The sequence below is a fragment of the Nerophis ophidion genome, linkage group LG05 (genome assembly GCF_033978795.1).
Source record: "Nerophis ophidion isolate RoL-2023_Sa linkage group LG05, RoL_Noph_v1.0, whole genome shotgun sequence".
Taxonomy (NCBI): Eukaryota; Metazoa; Chordata; class Actinopteri; order Syngnathiformes; family Syngnathidae; genus Nerophis; species Nerophis ophidion.
In genome coordinates, this window is record NC_084615.1 from 79,562,447 (window position 1) to 79,578,398 (window position 15,952).

At 39.0% G+C, this 15,952-nt stretch overlaps 1 protein-coding gene and 1 long non-coding RNA gene across 2 annotated transcripts; one reads left to right on the top strand and one right to left on the bottom strand.

Moving 5' to 3' along the window:
* Window positions 1–425: 425 nt before the first annotated feature.
* On the top strand, window positions 426–10,106 carry adra2db (adrenergic, alpha-2D-, receptor b). Its single transcript, XM_061902107.1, has one exon. The coding sequence runs from the start codon at window positions 719–721 to the stop codon at window positions 1,970–1,972; it is 1,254 nt and encodes a 417-aa protein (XP_061758091.1). The 5' UTR covers window positions 426–718; the 3' UTR covers window positions 1,973–10,106.
* A 3,890-nt stretch (window positions 10,107–13,996) lies between these two features.
* LOC133552420 (uncharacterized) lies at window positions 13,997–14,955 on the bottom strand. The gene is made up of 2 exons (XR_009806717.1): window positions 14,162–14,955; window positions 13,997–14,106 (listed from the first exon to the last, which is right to left on the bottom strand). It is a non-coding gene; the product is annotated as an uncharacterized LOC133552420 (long non-coding RNA).
* Window positions 14,956–15,952: the final 997 nt, after the last annotated feature.

Consider the following 15,952-nt stretch of genomic DNA (forward strand, 5'->3'; position numbering starts at 1 on the left):
CTGAGAGCCAGATGCAGTCATCAGAAGAGTCACATCTGGCTCTAGAGCCATAGGTTCCCTACCCCTGCAATATATCAATCAATGTTTACTTATATAGCCCTAAATCACTAGTGTCTCAAAGGGCTGCACAAACCACTACGACATCCTCAGTAGGCCCACATAAGGGCAAGGAAAAACAATGAGGACTATGAGAACCTTGGAGAGGACCACATATGTGGGCAACCCCCCCCCCACCCCGAAAAAAAATAAAGTACAGTATGGCCTCCAGTCCAAGGCTGGCCTCTTTACTAATGCACATGCATATCAGTTCAAAAAAAAGTCCATGACATCAAACAACAAGCCTGAGGGCATCCATGAAGAGAAACTACTTCCTGTTTGCAATAAATCTCCCAAGCAGCTGTGCAAACAAGTCTCTCTTTCTCTCTCTCTGCTCTTTTTAAGTTCAGACACGGGCTGGTCCTCGGAGTGACGTCACCCTCCAAAGAGACGCCTGGCACCGGAGCGCGCGGGCAGCATTACGCGCGGAGCTCTGACGCCGCCACAAGCCGCTCTGGCGTCCACGATGCATCCGGAACTTCTCCGCCGCATCGGGACTTTACGCAAGTCTTGCGCTTTTTTTTTTTGAGCCGCATTACGCGCGGTTAGACCTGGTCCGGCTTGGAGGAGACTAGGAGGACCCGCGCACCAACATGACGCGCCGGGGAACATTTGAGCCACGATGGATGCCGGTGAGCTAAACGCCTTGTTGGAGAATGTCTCCCGGGACTCGAACATCACGGACGCGCCGCCTCTGCCGCCTCTGCCGCCTTTGCCGCCTCTGCCGCACTCGGCGCCGGCGGCGGTGCTCATCATCCTGGTCGTGGCCGCCGTCATCTCCGTCACCATCGTGGGGAACGTGTTGGTGATCGTGGCGGTGCTGACCAGCCGAGCCTTGCGCGCGCCGCAGAACCTCTTCCTGGTGTCCCTGGCCTCGGCGGACATCCTGGTGGCCACGCTGGTCATCCCCTTCTCGCTGGTCAACGAGGTGATGGGCTACTGGTACTTCGGCAGCACCTGGTGCGCCTTCTACCTGGCGCTGGACGTGCTGTTCTGCACCTCCTCCATCGTGCACCTGTGCGCCATCAGCCTGGACCGCTACTGGTCCGTGACCAAGGCGGTGAGCTACAACCTGAAGAGGACGCCCCGGCGCATCAAGTCCATGATCGCGGTGGTGTGGCTGATCTCGGCGGTCATCTCCTTCCCGCCTCTCCTCATGACCAAGCACGACGAGCGGGAGTGTCTCCTCAACGACGAGACCTGGTACATCCTCTCCTCCTGCCTGGTGTCCTTCTTCGCCCCGGGCCTGATCATGATCCTGGTCTACTGCAAGATCTACAAGGTGGCCAAGCAGCGCTCGTCCACGGTCTTCGTGGCCAAGAACGGCCTGGAGAGGCAGCCCTCCCAGTCCGAGACCTGCTTCGTCCGCCAGGACCGCTTCGAGACGGAGAGTCCCAGCAGCCAGAGCTCCGGCGGCCACCCGCGGAGACGCGGCGAGCTGGACGACATCGACCTGGAGGAGAGCTGCTGCGCGGCGGACACCAAAGCCCGCGGCCATCGCCTCGGCCGGCGCGGGAAAGCGGAGAACTCCCGCGTGTCTTGGGCGTCTTCCCGCGCGTACCCGGAGCTCCAGAAGCAGGCGGCGCGCCAGCACGTCGACAAGACCAAAGTGGCGCAGATGCGAGAGAAGCGCTTCACTTTCGTCCTGGCGGTGGTGATGGGGGTCTTCGTGCTGTGCTGGTTCCCCTTCTTCTTCACCTACAGCCTGCACGCCGTCTGCCGGGACAGCTGCTACATCCCCGGCGCGCTCTTCAACGTCTTCTTCTGGATCGGCTACTGCAACAGCTCCGTCAACCCCATCATCTACACCATCTTCAACAGGGATTTCAGAAAAGCCTTCAAGAAAATCGTCTGGCCGACCTCCGGGCGCACATGAAGCACCCAGCTTCTTTCTTTTTCAATGGGAGGAATTAAGGGGAGATTATTAGAACTCGACCTGGAGCTGCTTATTTCTAAAGTGACTTTAGGAACAATGCACGTTGTGTGCAGATCAGAATGGAAGAACAACTAAAATATACTTTTTAATTACCAACTGGAAGTTGCACACACTAAACAATGATGGGTTATTTTGATAACTCAATTTATAAGTCGCCATAGTTTATTTATAAAGCCCTTAATGACAAGTGTCTCAAAGGGCTGCACAAGCCACACATCCAATCCCAAATCAGGGCAAGAAAAAACTCTACACAATGGGAGAAAAAATGCTTGTAAAAAGAATATATTATATAGAAAAAAACAACAAAAAAAACATTTTAATTACCATCTGGAACTTGCACACACTAAACAATGCTGGGTTATGTTGATAACTCAATTTATGAGTCGCCATTGTTGGGTTCAAGCAATCACAGTTTATTTATAAAGCCCTTAATAACAAGTGTCTCAAAGGGCTGCACAAGCCACACATCCAATCCCAAATCAGGGCAAGGAAAAACTCTACTCAATGGGAGAAAAAATGCTTGTAAAAAGAATATATTATATATAAAAGTTATAAAACAAAGAACTACAGAGGCAGAAAATAAGCACAAAAAGTATAAAAACAGCAAACATATTACGAACATGTAGGAAATAATATTACATTCAAATATTAGACAGGCACAAAATCAACATGGGGCATCATCAATAGAAATATCAAAAATGGCTCTAAAAGGGTTTACTTTACCCCCAATACTTCTCAGACGGAAAAACATAAATAATGACAACATGAAAGCCTTCTAGAAAATTGTTTGGTTATTTCTAATGTGACTTTCGGAACAATGGACGTTGTGTACAGATCATAATGTAAGAAAAACCAAAAAACTTTTTATTTACCACCTGGAACTTGCACACACTAAACAATGCTGGGTTATTCCGATAACTCAATTTATAAGTAGTGATTGTTGGGTTCAAGCAATCAAAGTTTATTTATAAATCCCTTAATGACAAGTGTCTCAAAGGGCTGCACAAGCCACACATCCAATCCCAAATCAGGGCAAGAAAAAACTCTACACAATGGGAGAACAAATGCTTGTAAAAAGAACATATTATATATAAAATTTATAAAACAAAGAACTGCAGAGGCAGAAAATAAGCACAAAAAGTATAAAAACAGCAAACATATTACGAACACGTAGGAAATAATATTACAGTCAAATATTAGACAGGCACACAATCAACATGGGGCATCATCAATAGAAATATTAAAACTGGCGCTAAAAGGGTTTACTTTACCCCCAATACTTCTCAGACGGAACAACATAAATAATGACAACATGAAAGCCTTCTAGAAAATGGTTCGGTTATTTCTAACGTGACTTTCGGAACAATGGACGTTGTGTACAGATCAGAATGTAAGAAAAACCAAAAAACTTTTTATTTACCACCTGGAACTTGCACACACTAAACAATGCTGGGTTATTCCGATAACTCAATTTATAAGTAGTGATTGTTGGGTTCAAGCAATCAAAGTTTATTTATAAAGCCTTAATAACAAGTGTCTCAAAGGGCTGCACAAGCCACACATCCAATCCCAAATCAGGGCAAGGAAAAACTCTACACAATGGGAGGACAAATGCTTGTAAAAAGAATATATTATATATAAAAGTTATAAAACAAAGAACTACAGAGGCAGTAAATAAGCACAAAAAGTATAAAAACAGCTAACATATTACGAACATGTAGGAAATAATATTACAGTCAAATATTAGACAGGCACAAAATCAACATGGGGCATCATCAATAGAAATATCAAAAATGGCTCTAAAAGGGTTTACTTTACCCCCAATACTTCTCAGACGGAAAAACATAAATAATGACAACATGAAAGCCTTCTAGAAAATGGTTCGGTTATTTCTAACGTGACTTTCGGAACAATGGACGTTGTGTACAGATCATAATGTAAAAAAAAAACATTTTAATCACCAACTGGAACCTGCACACACTAAAAAATGCTGGGTTATTTTGATGAAACCAATTTATGAGTTGCAAGTGTTGGCTTCAATGAATAAATAAAAGTTTACTTATATAGACCTCAATCACAAGTGTCTCAAAGGACTGCACATGCCACAAAGACACCAGGGCAAGGAAAAACTCAACCAAATGGGCAAGACATTAAAAAATGCTTGAAAAAAGAATATATTATATAGAAAAGTTGTAAAACAAAAGACTACAGAGGCAGTAAATAAGCACAAAAAGTATAAAAACAGCTAACATATTACGAACATGTAGGAAATAATATTACAGTCAAATATTAGACAGGCACAAAATCAACATGGGGCATCGTCAATAGAAATATCAAAAATGGCTCTAAAAGGGTTTACTTTACCCCCAATACTTCTCAGACGGAAAAACATAAATAATGACAACATGAAAGCCTTCTAGAAAATCATTTGGTTATTTCTAATGTGACTTTCGGAACAATGGACGTTGTGTACAGATCATAATGTAAGAAACAACATTTTAATTACCTACTGGAACATGCACACACTAAAAAATGCTGGGTTATTTTGATAACTCAATTAATGAGTCGCCATTGTTGGGTTCAAGCAATCAAAGTTTATTTATAAAGCCCTTAATAACAAGTGTCTCAAAGGGCTGCACAAGCCACACATCCAATCCCAAATCAGGGCAAGAGAAAACTCTACACAATGGGAGAACAAATGCTTGTAAAAAGAACATATTATATATAAAATTTATAAAACAAAGAACTGCAGAGGCAGAAAATAAGCACAAAAAGTATAAAAACAGCTAACATATTACGAACATGTAGGAAATAATATTACAGTCAAATATTAGACAGGCACACAATCAACATGGGGCATCATCAATAGAAATATTAAAACTGGCACTAAAAGGGTTTACTTTACCCCCAATACTTCTCAGATGGAAAAACATAAATAATGACAACATGAAAGCCTTCTAGAAAATTGTTTGGTTATTTCTAATGTGACTTTCGGAACAATGGACGTTGTGTACAGATCATAATGTAAGAAACAACATTTTAATCACCAACTGGAACATGCACACACTAAAAAATGCTGGGTTATTTTGATGAAACCAATTTATGAGTTGCAAGTGTTGGCTTCAATCAATGAATAAAAGTTGACTTATATAGACCTCAATCACAAGTGTCTCAAAGGACTGCACATGCCACAAAGACATCAGGGCAAGGAAAAACTCAACCCAATGCTCGAGACATTAAAACATACTTGTAAAAAGAATATATTATATAGAAAATATATTATGTAGAAAAGTTCTAAAACAAAGAACTACAGAGGCAGAAAATAAGCACAAAAAGTATAAAACAAGCTAACATGTAGAAAATAATATTAAAGTCAATTGTTTGACAGGAACAGCATTTCTTAATCAAACCTTGATTATTAGACAGGAACAAAATGAATATGGGAGCAACATGGGGCGTCATCACTAGCATTATTAAAATGGCAATAAGAGGAATTACCCCAAATACTAATAAAACGGAAACATAAATAATGACAAGATGAAAGCCTTCAAGACAATAGTTTGTCTGACCTCCAGGCGCTCATAAACAACAACTGGGGAGGCCGATCTGCTTCCCCTCGGCTTTCTATTTCTATGGAAGGAATTAGGGGGATTTTATTCAACACGGCCTAGAGCGGATTATTTCTAATGTGACTTTCGGAACAATGCAAGTTGTGTACGGATCATGACGTAATAAAAAACAAAAAAACATTTTAATTACCATCTGGAACATGCACGCACTAAAAAATGCTGGGTTACTTTGATAACTCAATTTATAAATTCCGAGTGTTCAATCAATCAATCTATCAAAGTGTATTTATATAATCCTTAATCACAAGTGTCTCAAAGGGCTGCACAAGCCAAAAAGACATCCTCGGCTCCGATCCTACATCAGGCCAAGGAAAAACTCCACCCAAATGCTTGTAAAAAGAATATATTATCTAGAAAAGTTGTAAAACAAAGAAGTACAGAGGCAGAAAATAAGCACAACAAGTTTAAAACAAGCTAACGAGCATTTATTACCAACATAACATTACAGTCAATTATTAGGCAGGAACAAAATCAATACGAAAGCAACATGGGGCATCATCAATAACCTTATTAAAAATGGCACTAATAGGGATTATCCCCCAATACTTCTCAGACGGAAACATAAATAATGACAACATGAAGGAGGTAGTTGAAGGCTTCAAGAATTACTTTGTTAACCCTCCTGTCATTTTCATATTGTTGTTACTCAGCCAGCGTTTGTGGGTCTGAACATGTTGACCTTATCCCAATAAACATCTGTTCAGTATTTTAACATAAAAGTGTTTGATTATGAGGCATTAAAAGCCACAAAATGCAACGGGTCCACCAGACCCACAAACGCCGGTTGAGTAACAACAATATGAACAATGCACGGAAAATTTCCCCGCCAGTTTCTGCATCCCACACGGATTCTTCTTTTGTGTTTCTGCACCTGCGGTTCCCACACAAGGTTGCAATATTGTTTGTCAACACGGTCTGCTCTCATTTTCTCGCACATTTGACCCTCTGATGTTCTGTGTACCTACACTTTGTCCTCCTCCTGTCTAGGCCTGCTGTGTGTGTGTGTGTTTGTGTGCGTGTGCGTGTGTGTGTGTGTGTGTGTGTGTGTGTGTGTGTGTGTGTGTGTGTGTGTGTGTGTGTGTGCGTGTGCGTGTGCGTGTGTGTGTGTGTGTGTGTGTGTGTGTGTGTGTGTGTGCGTGTGTGTGTGTGTGTGTGTGTGTGTGGTACACAGGACATCGATTCCCACACTTCTATTAGCCCCGAACTTCTTATATGTAATATAAATATGTAGGGGGGTGTATGGTGTGTGGTCATTAAATATGTATTCTGATATTTTCTTCATAGAAAAATGTGAAAAATTAATTTATTTTAGAATTTTTCTTTTATTCAAAAATTGAAATGGGTCCCACAAACCCGAACACCATACAATTCAACCCAGAATTGGGTTTAATTATGGAGTTATTTTTATGGAGAGCAATCCATTTTTTTGCGTTGTAAGGCTATTATTTCAACTCAGTTTCTGGGTTTTCAAAACCATGAACCATTTATGGGTTGTTTCTCAATAAGTAATGCATTTTTGGGTAAAAGGCTTTTTTTTTTTAATTAAAAAGTAACTTTATTATTATTATCATTATCATTATTATTATTATTATTTATTTACAATCACACAACTTATGTACATGAAAATATACGAGCATGCTGTATAGGACTACGATGACCATACACCGTAATTCTTGTAAAAAAAAAATGTCACTTATATCTTGCTTTTAGGTCTATTTTCAATGGAATAACAATTATTTTGATCAGTATTTGGGAAGGAGTAAGACAAACCAGCAGGAAAATGTAGATTTTTTACCCAACTGTTGGATGAAGGGGCACTAAATTGCGCAACCCAACTGTTGGGTTTGGTATAACCCAACACTGTAGTGAACATAACTCAGCTTTTGTGTTAAATAATTTCAACCCAATAGTTGGGTTATGAATCAACCAACATTGAGTTAGCATAGCTCACCTTTTTGGGTTAAATAATTCAGCCCAATAGTTTGGTCGGGAATAACCCAACATTAAGTTATCCTAAATCATCTTCTGGGTTAAATAATTCAACCCAATAGTGTGGTTGGGAATAACCCAACATTAAGTTATCATAAATCAACCTTTGGGTTAAAAATTTCAACCCAATACTTTGGTTGGGTACAACCCAACTTTAGGTTATCATAAATCAACCTTTGGGTAAAATAATTCAACCCAATAGTTTGGTTGGTATTAACCCAACATTATGTTATCATAAATCAACTTTTGGGTTAAATAATTCAATGCAATAGTTTGGTTGGGAATAACCCAACATTAAGTTATCATAAATAAACTTTTGGGTTAAATAATTTAACCCAATAGTTTTGTTGGGAATAACCCAACATTAAGTTATCATAAATCAACCTTTGGGTTAAAAATTTCAACCCAATACTTTGGTTGGTATTAACCCAACTTTAGGTTATCATAAATTAACTTTTGGGTTAAATAATTCAACCCAATAGTTTGGTTGGTATTAACCCAACATTATGTTATCATAAATCAACTTTAGGGTTAAATAATTCAATGCAATAGTTTGGTTGGGAATAACCCAACATTAAGTTATCATAAATAAACTTTTGGGTTAAATAATTAAACATAATAGTTTGGTTGGGAATAACCCAACATTAAGTTATCATAAATGAACCTTTGAGTAAAATATTCAACGCAATAGTTTGGTTGGGTATAACCCAACATTAAATTATCATGATTTAACTTTTGGGTTAAATAATTCAACATAATAGTTTGGTTGGGAATAACCCAACATTAAATTATCATAAATCAACTTCTGGGCTAAATAATTCAACCCAATAGTTTGGTTGGGAATAACCCAATATTTAGTTAACATAAATCAACTTTCGGGTTAAATAATTCAACACAATAGTTTGGTTGGGAATAACCCAACATTAAGTTATCATAAATCAACCTTTGGGTAAAATATTCAACGCAACAGTTTGGTTGGGTATAACCCAACATTAAATTATCATAACTTAACTTTTGGGTTAAATAATTCAACGCAATAGTTTGGTTGGGAATAACCCAACATTGAGTTATCATAAATCAACTTTTGGGTTAAATGATTCGACGCAATGGTTTGGTTGGGAATAACCCAACATTAAATTATCATAAATCATTTTCTGGGTTAAGTAATTCAGCCCAATAGTTGGTTTGGGAGTAACCCAACATTAAGTTATCATAAATCAACCTTTGGGTTAAAAAATTCAACCCAATACTTTGGTTGAGAACAACCCAACTTTAGGTTATTATAAATTAACTTTTGGGTTAAATAATTCAACCCAATAGTTTGGTTGGGAATAACCCAACATTGAGTTATCATAAATATAGTTTTGGGTTAAATAATTTAACCCAATAATTTTGTTAGGAATAACCCAACATTAAATTATCATAACTTAACTTTTGGGTTAAATAATTCAACGCAATAGTTTGGTTGGGAATAACCCAACATTGAGTTATCATAAATATAGTTTTGGGTTAAATAATTTAACCCAATAGTTTTGTTGGGAATAACCCAACATTAAGTTATCATAAATCAACTTTTGGGTTAAATGATTCGACGCAATGGTTTGGTTGGGAATAACCCAACATTAAATTATCATAAATCATTTTCTGGGTTAAGTAATTCAGCCCAATAGTTGGTTTGGGAGTAACCCAACATTAAGTTATCATAAATCAACCTTTGGGTTAAAAAATTCAACCCAATACTTTGGTTGAGAACAACCCAACTTTAGGTTATTATAAATTAACTTTTGGGTTAAATAATTCAACCCAATAGTTTGGTTGGGAATAACCCAACATTGAGTTATCATAAATATAGTTTTGGGTTAAATAATTTAACCCAATAATTTTGTTAGGAATAACCCAACATTAAGTTATCACAAATCAACTTTCTGGTTTAATAATTCAGCCTAATAGTTTGGTTGGGAATAACCCAACATTAAGTTATCATAAATCAAAATTTGGGTTAAATGTTTCAACCCAATAGTTTGGTTAGGAATAACCCAACATCGAGTTATCATAACTATAGTTTTGGGTTAAATGTTTCAACCCAATTGTTTGGTTGGGAATAACCCAACATTAAGTTATCATAAATCAACTTTTTGGTTAAATAATTCAACGCAAAAGTTTGGTTGAAAAAAATCAACCCAAAATGTCGAGTCAAAATAACTCAAGTAAGGGGTTCGTCCTTTTCTGAACTAGCGGTTGGGTTAAAATTGGGTTATTTTTTAACCCAACATTTTTTAGTGTGTGTGTTCAGTAATAAAAAATGTAACTCAGAGATGAATCTGTGAACCTTAAATAAAGGAATTATTGATACAGCAGAATTAGACATAAAATTAAATGCAGTATATCCAGTATTTTGTGAAAAAAAAAAAAAAATCGCTTAAATGTGCATATGAAACATGGCAGGCCAGTCACAACATTAGGTACACCTGTGACAGGGCCTACAGGTGTGTCCAATTTGTTTTCTACGATGGCCACCTTGCAGTTATCAGAGGGCCGCTTGCAACAGCGAATAATAAATGGCCTTTGACTATTTGATGATACATATTTCTGTTAAAAGTACAGGCCAAAAGTTTGGACGCCCCTTCTCATTTGAATGCGTTTTCTTTATTTTCATGACATTGTGGATTGTCACTCAAGGCATCAAAACTATGAATGGATACGTTTGACAGAGGTGTCAAACGTATCCATTCATAGTTTTGATACATACAGCCCTAAAGCCGGATCAGACCCGCGAATAAGTTTTATCTGGTCTGCGGGATGAATTTGCTAAATATAGTTAGTGCTGCAAGGGGTTCAGGGTATTTCTTCTGTTGTGTTACCGAAGAGATGTTCTCCCGAAATGTGTTTGTCATTCTTGTTTGGTGTGGGTTCGCAGTGTGGCGCGTATTTGTAACAGTGTTAAAGTTGTTTATACGGCCACCCTCAGTGTGACCTGTATGGCTGTTGACCAAGTGTGCATTGCATTCACTAATATTTGTGTAGAAGCCGCACTTATATTATGTGACTGGGCCCGTACGCTGTTAGTATGGAGGAAATGTGGACGTGACGACAGGTTGTAGAGGACGTTAAAGGCGATGTCTTCAATGTTGTTGTCTGGGTGGAAATGGGGGGAAATTCGGAAGAATGGTTGTTGGCCCGGGAGATTCTCGGGAGGGGCACTGAAATTCGGGAGTCTCCCGGGAAAATTGGCAGGGTTGGCAAGTATGTACACATGTACAAAATAAACCACATGATGTTAGTGCATCAGTCGAGGAAAATGATCAAACTACATAAATAACATCCTGTAATTTGATTTTGATATATTTTTTGTATCTTGATAGATACCAAGGAGTTGACTGATGAACTTCATCACATCATTTTTTCAGAAAATATAAATAACGACAAATAGATGTTTAACCAAAACATGTAAGGGGGAAAAAAACAACAACTAACAAAATTATTATTTGTACATTTTTGCTTGTTCCATTTTTAAACAAAGATAACAATCGAAAGTTGTCTTTATTTTTAAGTTATTTGAGTAGATTTTTCTCCATGTGGCCCCCATTTAAATAAGTTTGACACCTCTAACATGTGGATTTATGTACTTAACAAAAGAAGGTGAAATAACTGAAAATATGTTTTATATCGTAGTTTCTTCAAAATAGCCACCCCACTTGGGAGTAGATTTTTCTCCATGTGGCCCCTCACCCCCCCCCCCCCCCCCCCCCATCTAAAATGAGTTTGACACCCCTGACATGTGGAGTTATGTACTTAACAAAAAAAAAGGTGACCATGTTTTATATTTTAGTTTCTTCAAAATAGTCACCCTTTGCTCTGATTATTGCATTGCATACTCTTGGCATTCTCTTCATGAGCTTCAAGAGGGTTTTCACGTCCTAGTTTTGATGCTTTCAGTGACAATCTACAATGTAAACAGTCATGAAAATAAAGAAAAAGAATTGAATGAGAAGGTGAGTCCAAACTTGTCCTGTCTTGTATGTCATGGGTGCCAAATGTAGTTTGAGGGCCACATGGCAGTTATGTTTGGCCCCAGAGGGCCCCTTGTAGCTGCAAATAACATATGAAGTGTTCTATGTCAGAGGTGTCAGAGTCACTTTCACTGAGGGCCACATGGCAGTTATGGCTGCCATCAGAGGGCCCCTTGTGGCAGCAAATAACATATGAAGTGTTCTATGTCAGAGGTGTCAGAGTCACTTTCACTGAGGGCCACATGGCAGTTATGTTTGGCCCCAGAGGGCCGTTTCTAACAGTGAATACTTACACAATTATTTTCAACACATTGTATTAGTAGAATTTTTTTAAACTAAAATGTAAAAAAAATATGGTAAGTTTGTATAATTTCACTTCAAAATGTAGTGTATATTACTGTAAATGGAAAAACAGTGCTGCTGTTTTTATGGTCAAATAAAAAGGAAGCTCAGTTGCCGGAATTTTACTGTAAAAGTTATATATTGTGTTTTTTTTACTGTAAATAAAAAAAATTCAATTTTTGATTAAAATGTTGGCTCCTGAGCTGCCAGTTTGGTTTTTTTTTTGTTTTGTTTTACCACAAATAAACAACTGTATATTTTTCAGTGTATTACTGTAAATGCCCAAACGGCAAAACAGTTTATTACAGTAAATAAAAGTAGTTGTAAAAACCACAATAATTTTACCAATTTCACCATTAAATCTATCGTTACTTTTACATTGCACATTTTGATGGATAACTTGCCTGGAAGTCATTATTATTAGTATTTATTTCCATTAAAAAATGGTTTGAATGTTTGGGAATTTATTTTTCTATAATCCATCCATCCATTTTCTACCGCTTATTCCTTTTGGGATCGCGGGGGCGCTGGTGCAGATCTCAGCTACAGAATAATCGGGCGTTAGACAATATTTAAGTTAACATAATTTGCGATTACATGGAGTACATATATTTTTGAAGAAAGAATACATTTAGTAAGAAAAGTTATAGTACTTTATGGATACACATTATTTGCAGGATTTTGAGGGCCAAATAAGGGCCTTGAGTTTGGCACATGTGACCTATTTCAACCTCTTTGACTATTTGAGTATATATAAATATATATATATATATATATATATATATATATATATATATACTAGAACTGTAAATATACAGGGTTATTACAGGGTTATTACCTTGAAAAAAATAGCAGTTTCTTAGTTGTCAGAATTTTACTGTAAAATTTAAGGTGTTTTTTGTTTTTTTTGACAAAATATTAGTTTGAATAACAGGTGTCAAACTCAGGCCCACGCATGCATGACAACTTCATTGCATTACACTCTTCTATCATATGAATAACGATGATGGATTATTCCACATTAAAGCATTAACGCCGAGATAAGAAGTGGACGTTTTCCGAGAATTTACATAATTGACCTACTTTGTATTTGGTTTTAGCAGCTTTAATGTGCAAAATGATCCAATACAAGAGTTGTAACACAAAAATCTGCCTTTGGATTACATCACGGGTGTCAAACTCAAGGTTTGACACCCGGTACAAATCTGTGTATCTGGCCCGCAAACACCTGGAAATTAAATGTGTCAATAAAGTACTTCATATTTTCTCACTAAATGTCATTGATTTGTTTCATTTTGACACAAAAAATATACATACTGCTTAAAATTGTATACCTTTTAAACTTTTTATAGTACCCAATATTGCAACAAACATTAAAGTATATTATCCTACTTTCCAAACAGGTTTTTGTCTAAATAAAAATAAATGAAAATCTTAACTTTACAGGAAACTACCCATTCAATGAATACTAATGATGATAGATTTGATGTTGTTCTTTTCAGTATATTACTGTTTGTTGCGTTAAAATTCTGTTGACTGAGCTGCCTTATATTTACTGTAAAATCTTATTTTTAACAGTGTATTACATTTGGTTTACGGCAGAAAAAAATGGCAACTAAATTGCCAGAATAAAAAAAGTTAAAGTACCACTGATAGTCTCACACACTCACACACACACACACACACACACACACACACACACACACACACACACACACACACACACACACACACACACACACTAGATGTGGTGAAATTAACCTCAGCATTAGACCCGCTCCCTTGTTCCACCCCCTTAAAGGCGAGGGGGAGCAGTGAGCAGCAGCGGTGGCCGCGCTCGGGAGTAATTTTTGGTGATTTAACCCCCAAATTCCAACCCTTGAGGCTGAGTGCCAAGCAGGGAGGTGATGACAAAAGGTACATGCACTGTTCTTCCATTCACAATCGGTGTGTCGGGGTTTGTTCTCTGGAGGCGGGAAGGATGAGTCCTCAGCTTCAGGGTCCAAAGAGTCTTTTATTTTTATTTTTGTTTGTTTTCTTCAGTTGGCTCGATCACCTGGCCTCGCCGCTCTGTCTGCTCTCCCCCTCATGGCCTCGGACGCCGCTAATAAAGGAGAAAGGTGATTAGATAGCCCGTTCCAGCTGGGAAATCCACTCACCTGTCAGCTGCTCCTGCACACACCCTTCCCGCTGGAGACGGGCGGATCACGCCCCCTCCACATGCCTCCACCTCCAGACTCAGGCTGGGCAGCCGTCTGGCTGCAACTACTCCCCCCCACCCGCTCCCACTTCACCCCTCCGTAGAGGAGCGCGAAAGGAAGTCGGCCACGGCCATCTGCGCACCCGGCCTGTGGACCACTCGGAAGTTGTAGGGTTGCATGGCGAGATACCACCGGGTGATCCGTGCGTCGGCATCCTCCATGCGGTGGAGCCACTGGAGGGGTTTGTGATCCGAGCAGAGGCTGAATGAGCACCCCAACATGTAGTACCGGAGGTCCCCGACCGCCCACCGGATGGCAAGGCACTCCCTCCCCACCGTGCTGTATCTCGCCTCCAGGTCCGAGAGCTTCCGGCTGATGTATAGTACGTGCTGGTCGATGGTCTCCACCCGCTGGGAAAGCACCGCTCCCAGTCCCCTGCCCAACAGGTCTGCCCGCGGACAGAAGGGGATGGCAAAGTTAGGCTTGTGCAGTAGCGGCTCCTCGCATAGGGCTGGCACTGCTCCGTCCACCGGACCAGCTCTGGAGCACCCTTTCGCGTGAGGTCAGTCAGTGGGCTGGTCTGGACTGGAGGGCCCCGACCGCCCACCACTGTTGCTGAGATTTCACTGCCATCAAGAAGAATGGCAGCTGCGAGGCACCAATGTGCAAACACGACCGGATAGTTGTGCACACATCAAGAGAATACTTCCATATTGTGGGTGTCAACATCAGAACCACGTGACACGCGTCGCCGTTCTCCCAACCCAAAACAAGGCTTACGTAAGATGAGATAAGGGTCACGTGGGTCGACAGTAAATGTGGCGTTAAGTCTTGCTGATGTTGTTTTGTGCCGGCACGGCGTGATGAACAAGGCCGTGATGACGTTGCGGGCCAGAGGTCAGATGAGTGCACACGCGGCACGAACCCCTCAGGTCAACTGGTCGTGCGGAGATCCACAAAGAAAGTGGTTGACGCCAGAGTCCGTCAGCTTCAGGGTTGATGATGACGAGGACGTCGACAACGATACAGGACGCACACGCACTGGCCACATGATTAGGTACAGCTAAACAATGCAACACGACACAAAAGTGGTCTTAGTTGATAGTCATTTTTGGCGCAAAAATAACTTAATTCTACACGATGTTATTACAGTATAAAACAGGGATCTCCCAAATGTTCGATTAATGGGTTGGCGTGGCACGGACGGTAGAGCGGCCATGCCAGCAACTATAGGGGACCGCATGCAATTCATGCTTCCGCTATTTTAGTCTTAATCTCAATGGGACTTTCCTGCATAATTAAAGGTAAAAAGAAATGAATAAATAAAATAATAAAATAAATAAAAAATACAAATACAAATATATATATGAGATATGGTAAAAAAAAAAAACATTTCATAATATATGTTTTATATATATATATATATATATATATATATATATATATGAAATGTCTATTATTTTTTTACCATATCTCATATATATATATATATATATATATATATTTATACACATATATACACATATATATACACATACATATATATACATATACATATATATATAAATACACACATATATATATATATATATATATACATATATATATATATATATATATATATATATATATATATATATATATATATATATATATATATATATATATATATATACATAAACCCTGTTTCCATATGAGTTGGGAAATTGTGCTAGATGTAAATATAAAGGGAATACATCCATCCATCCA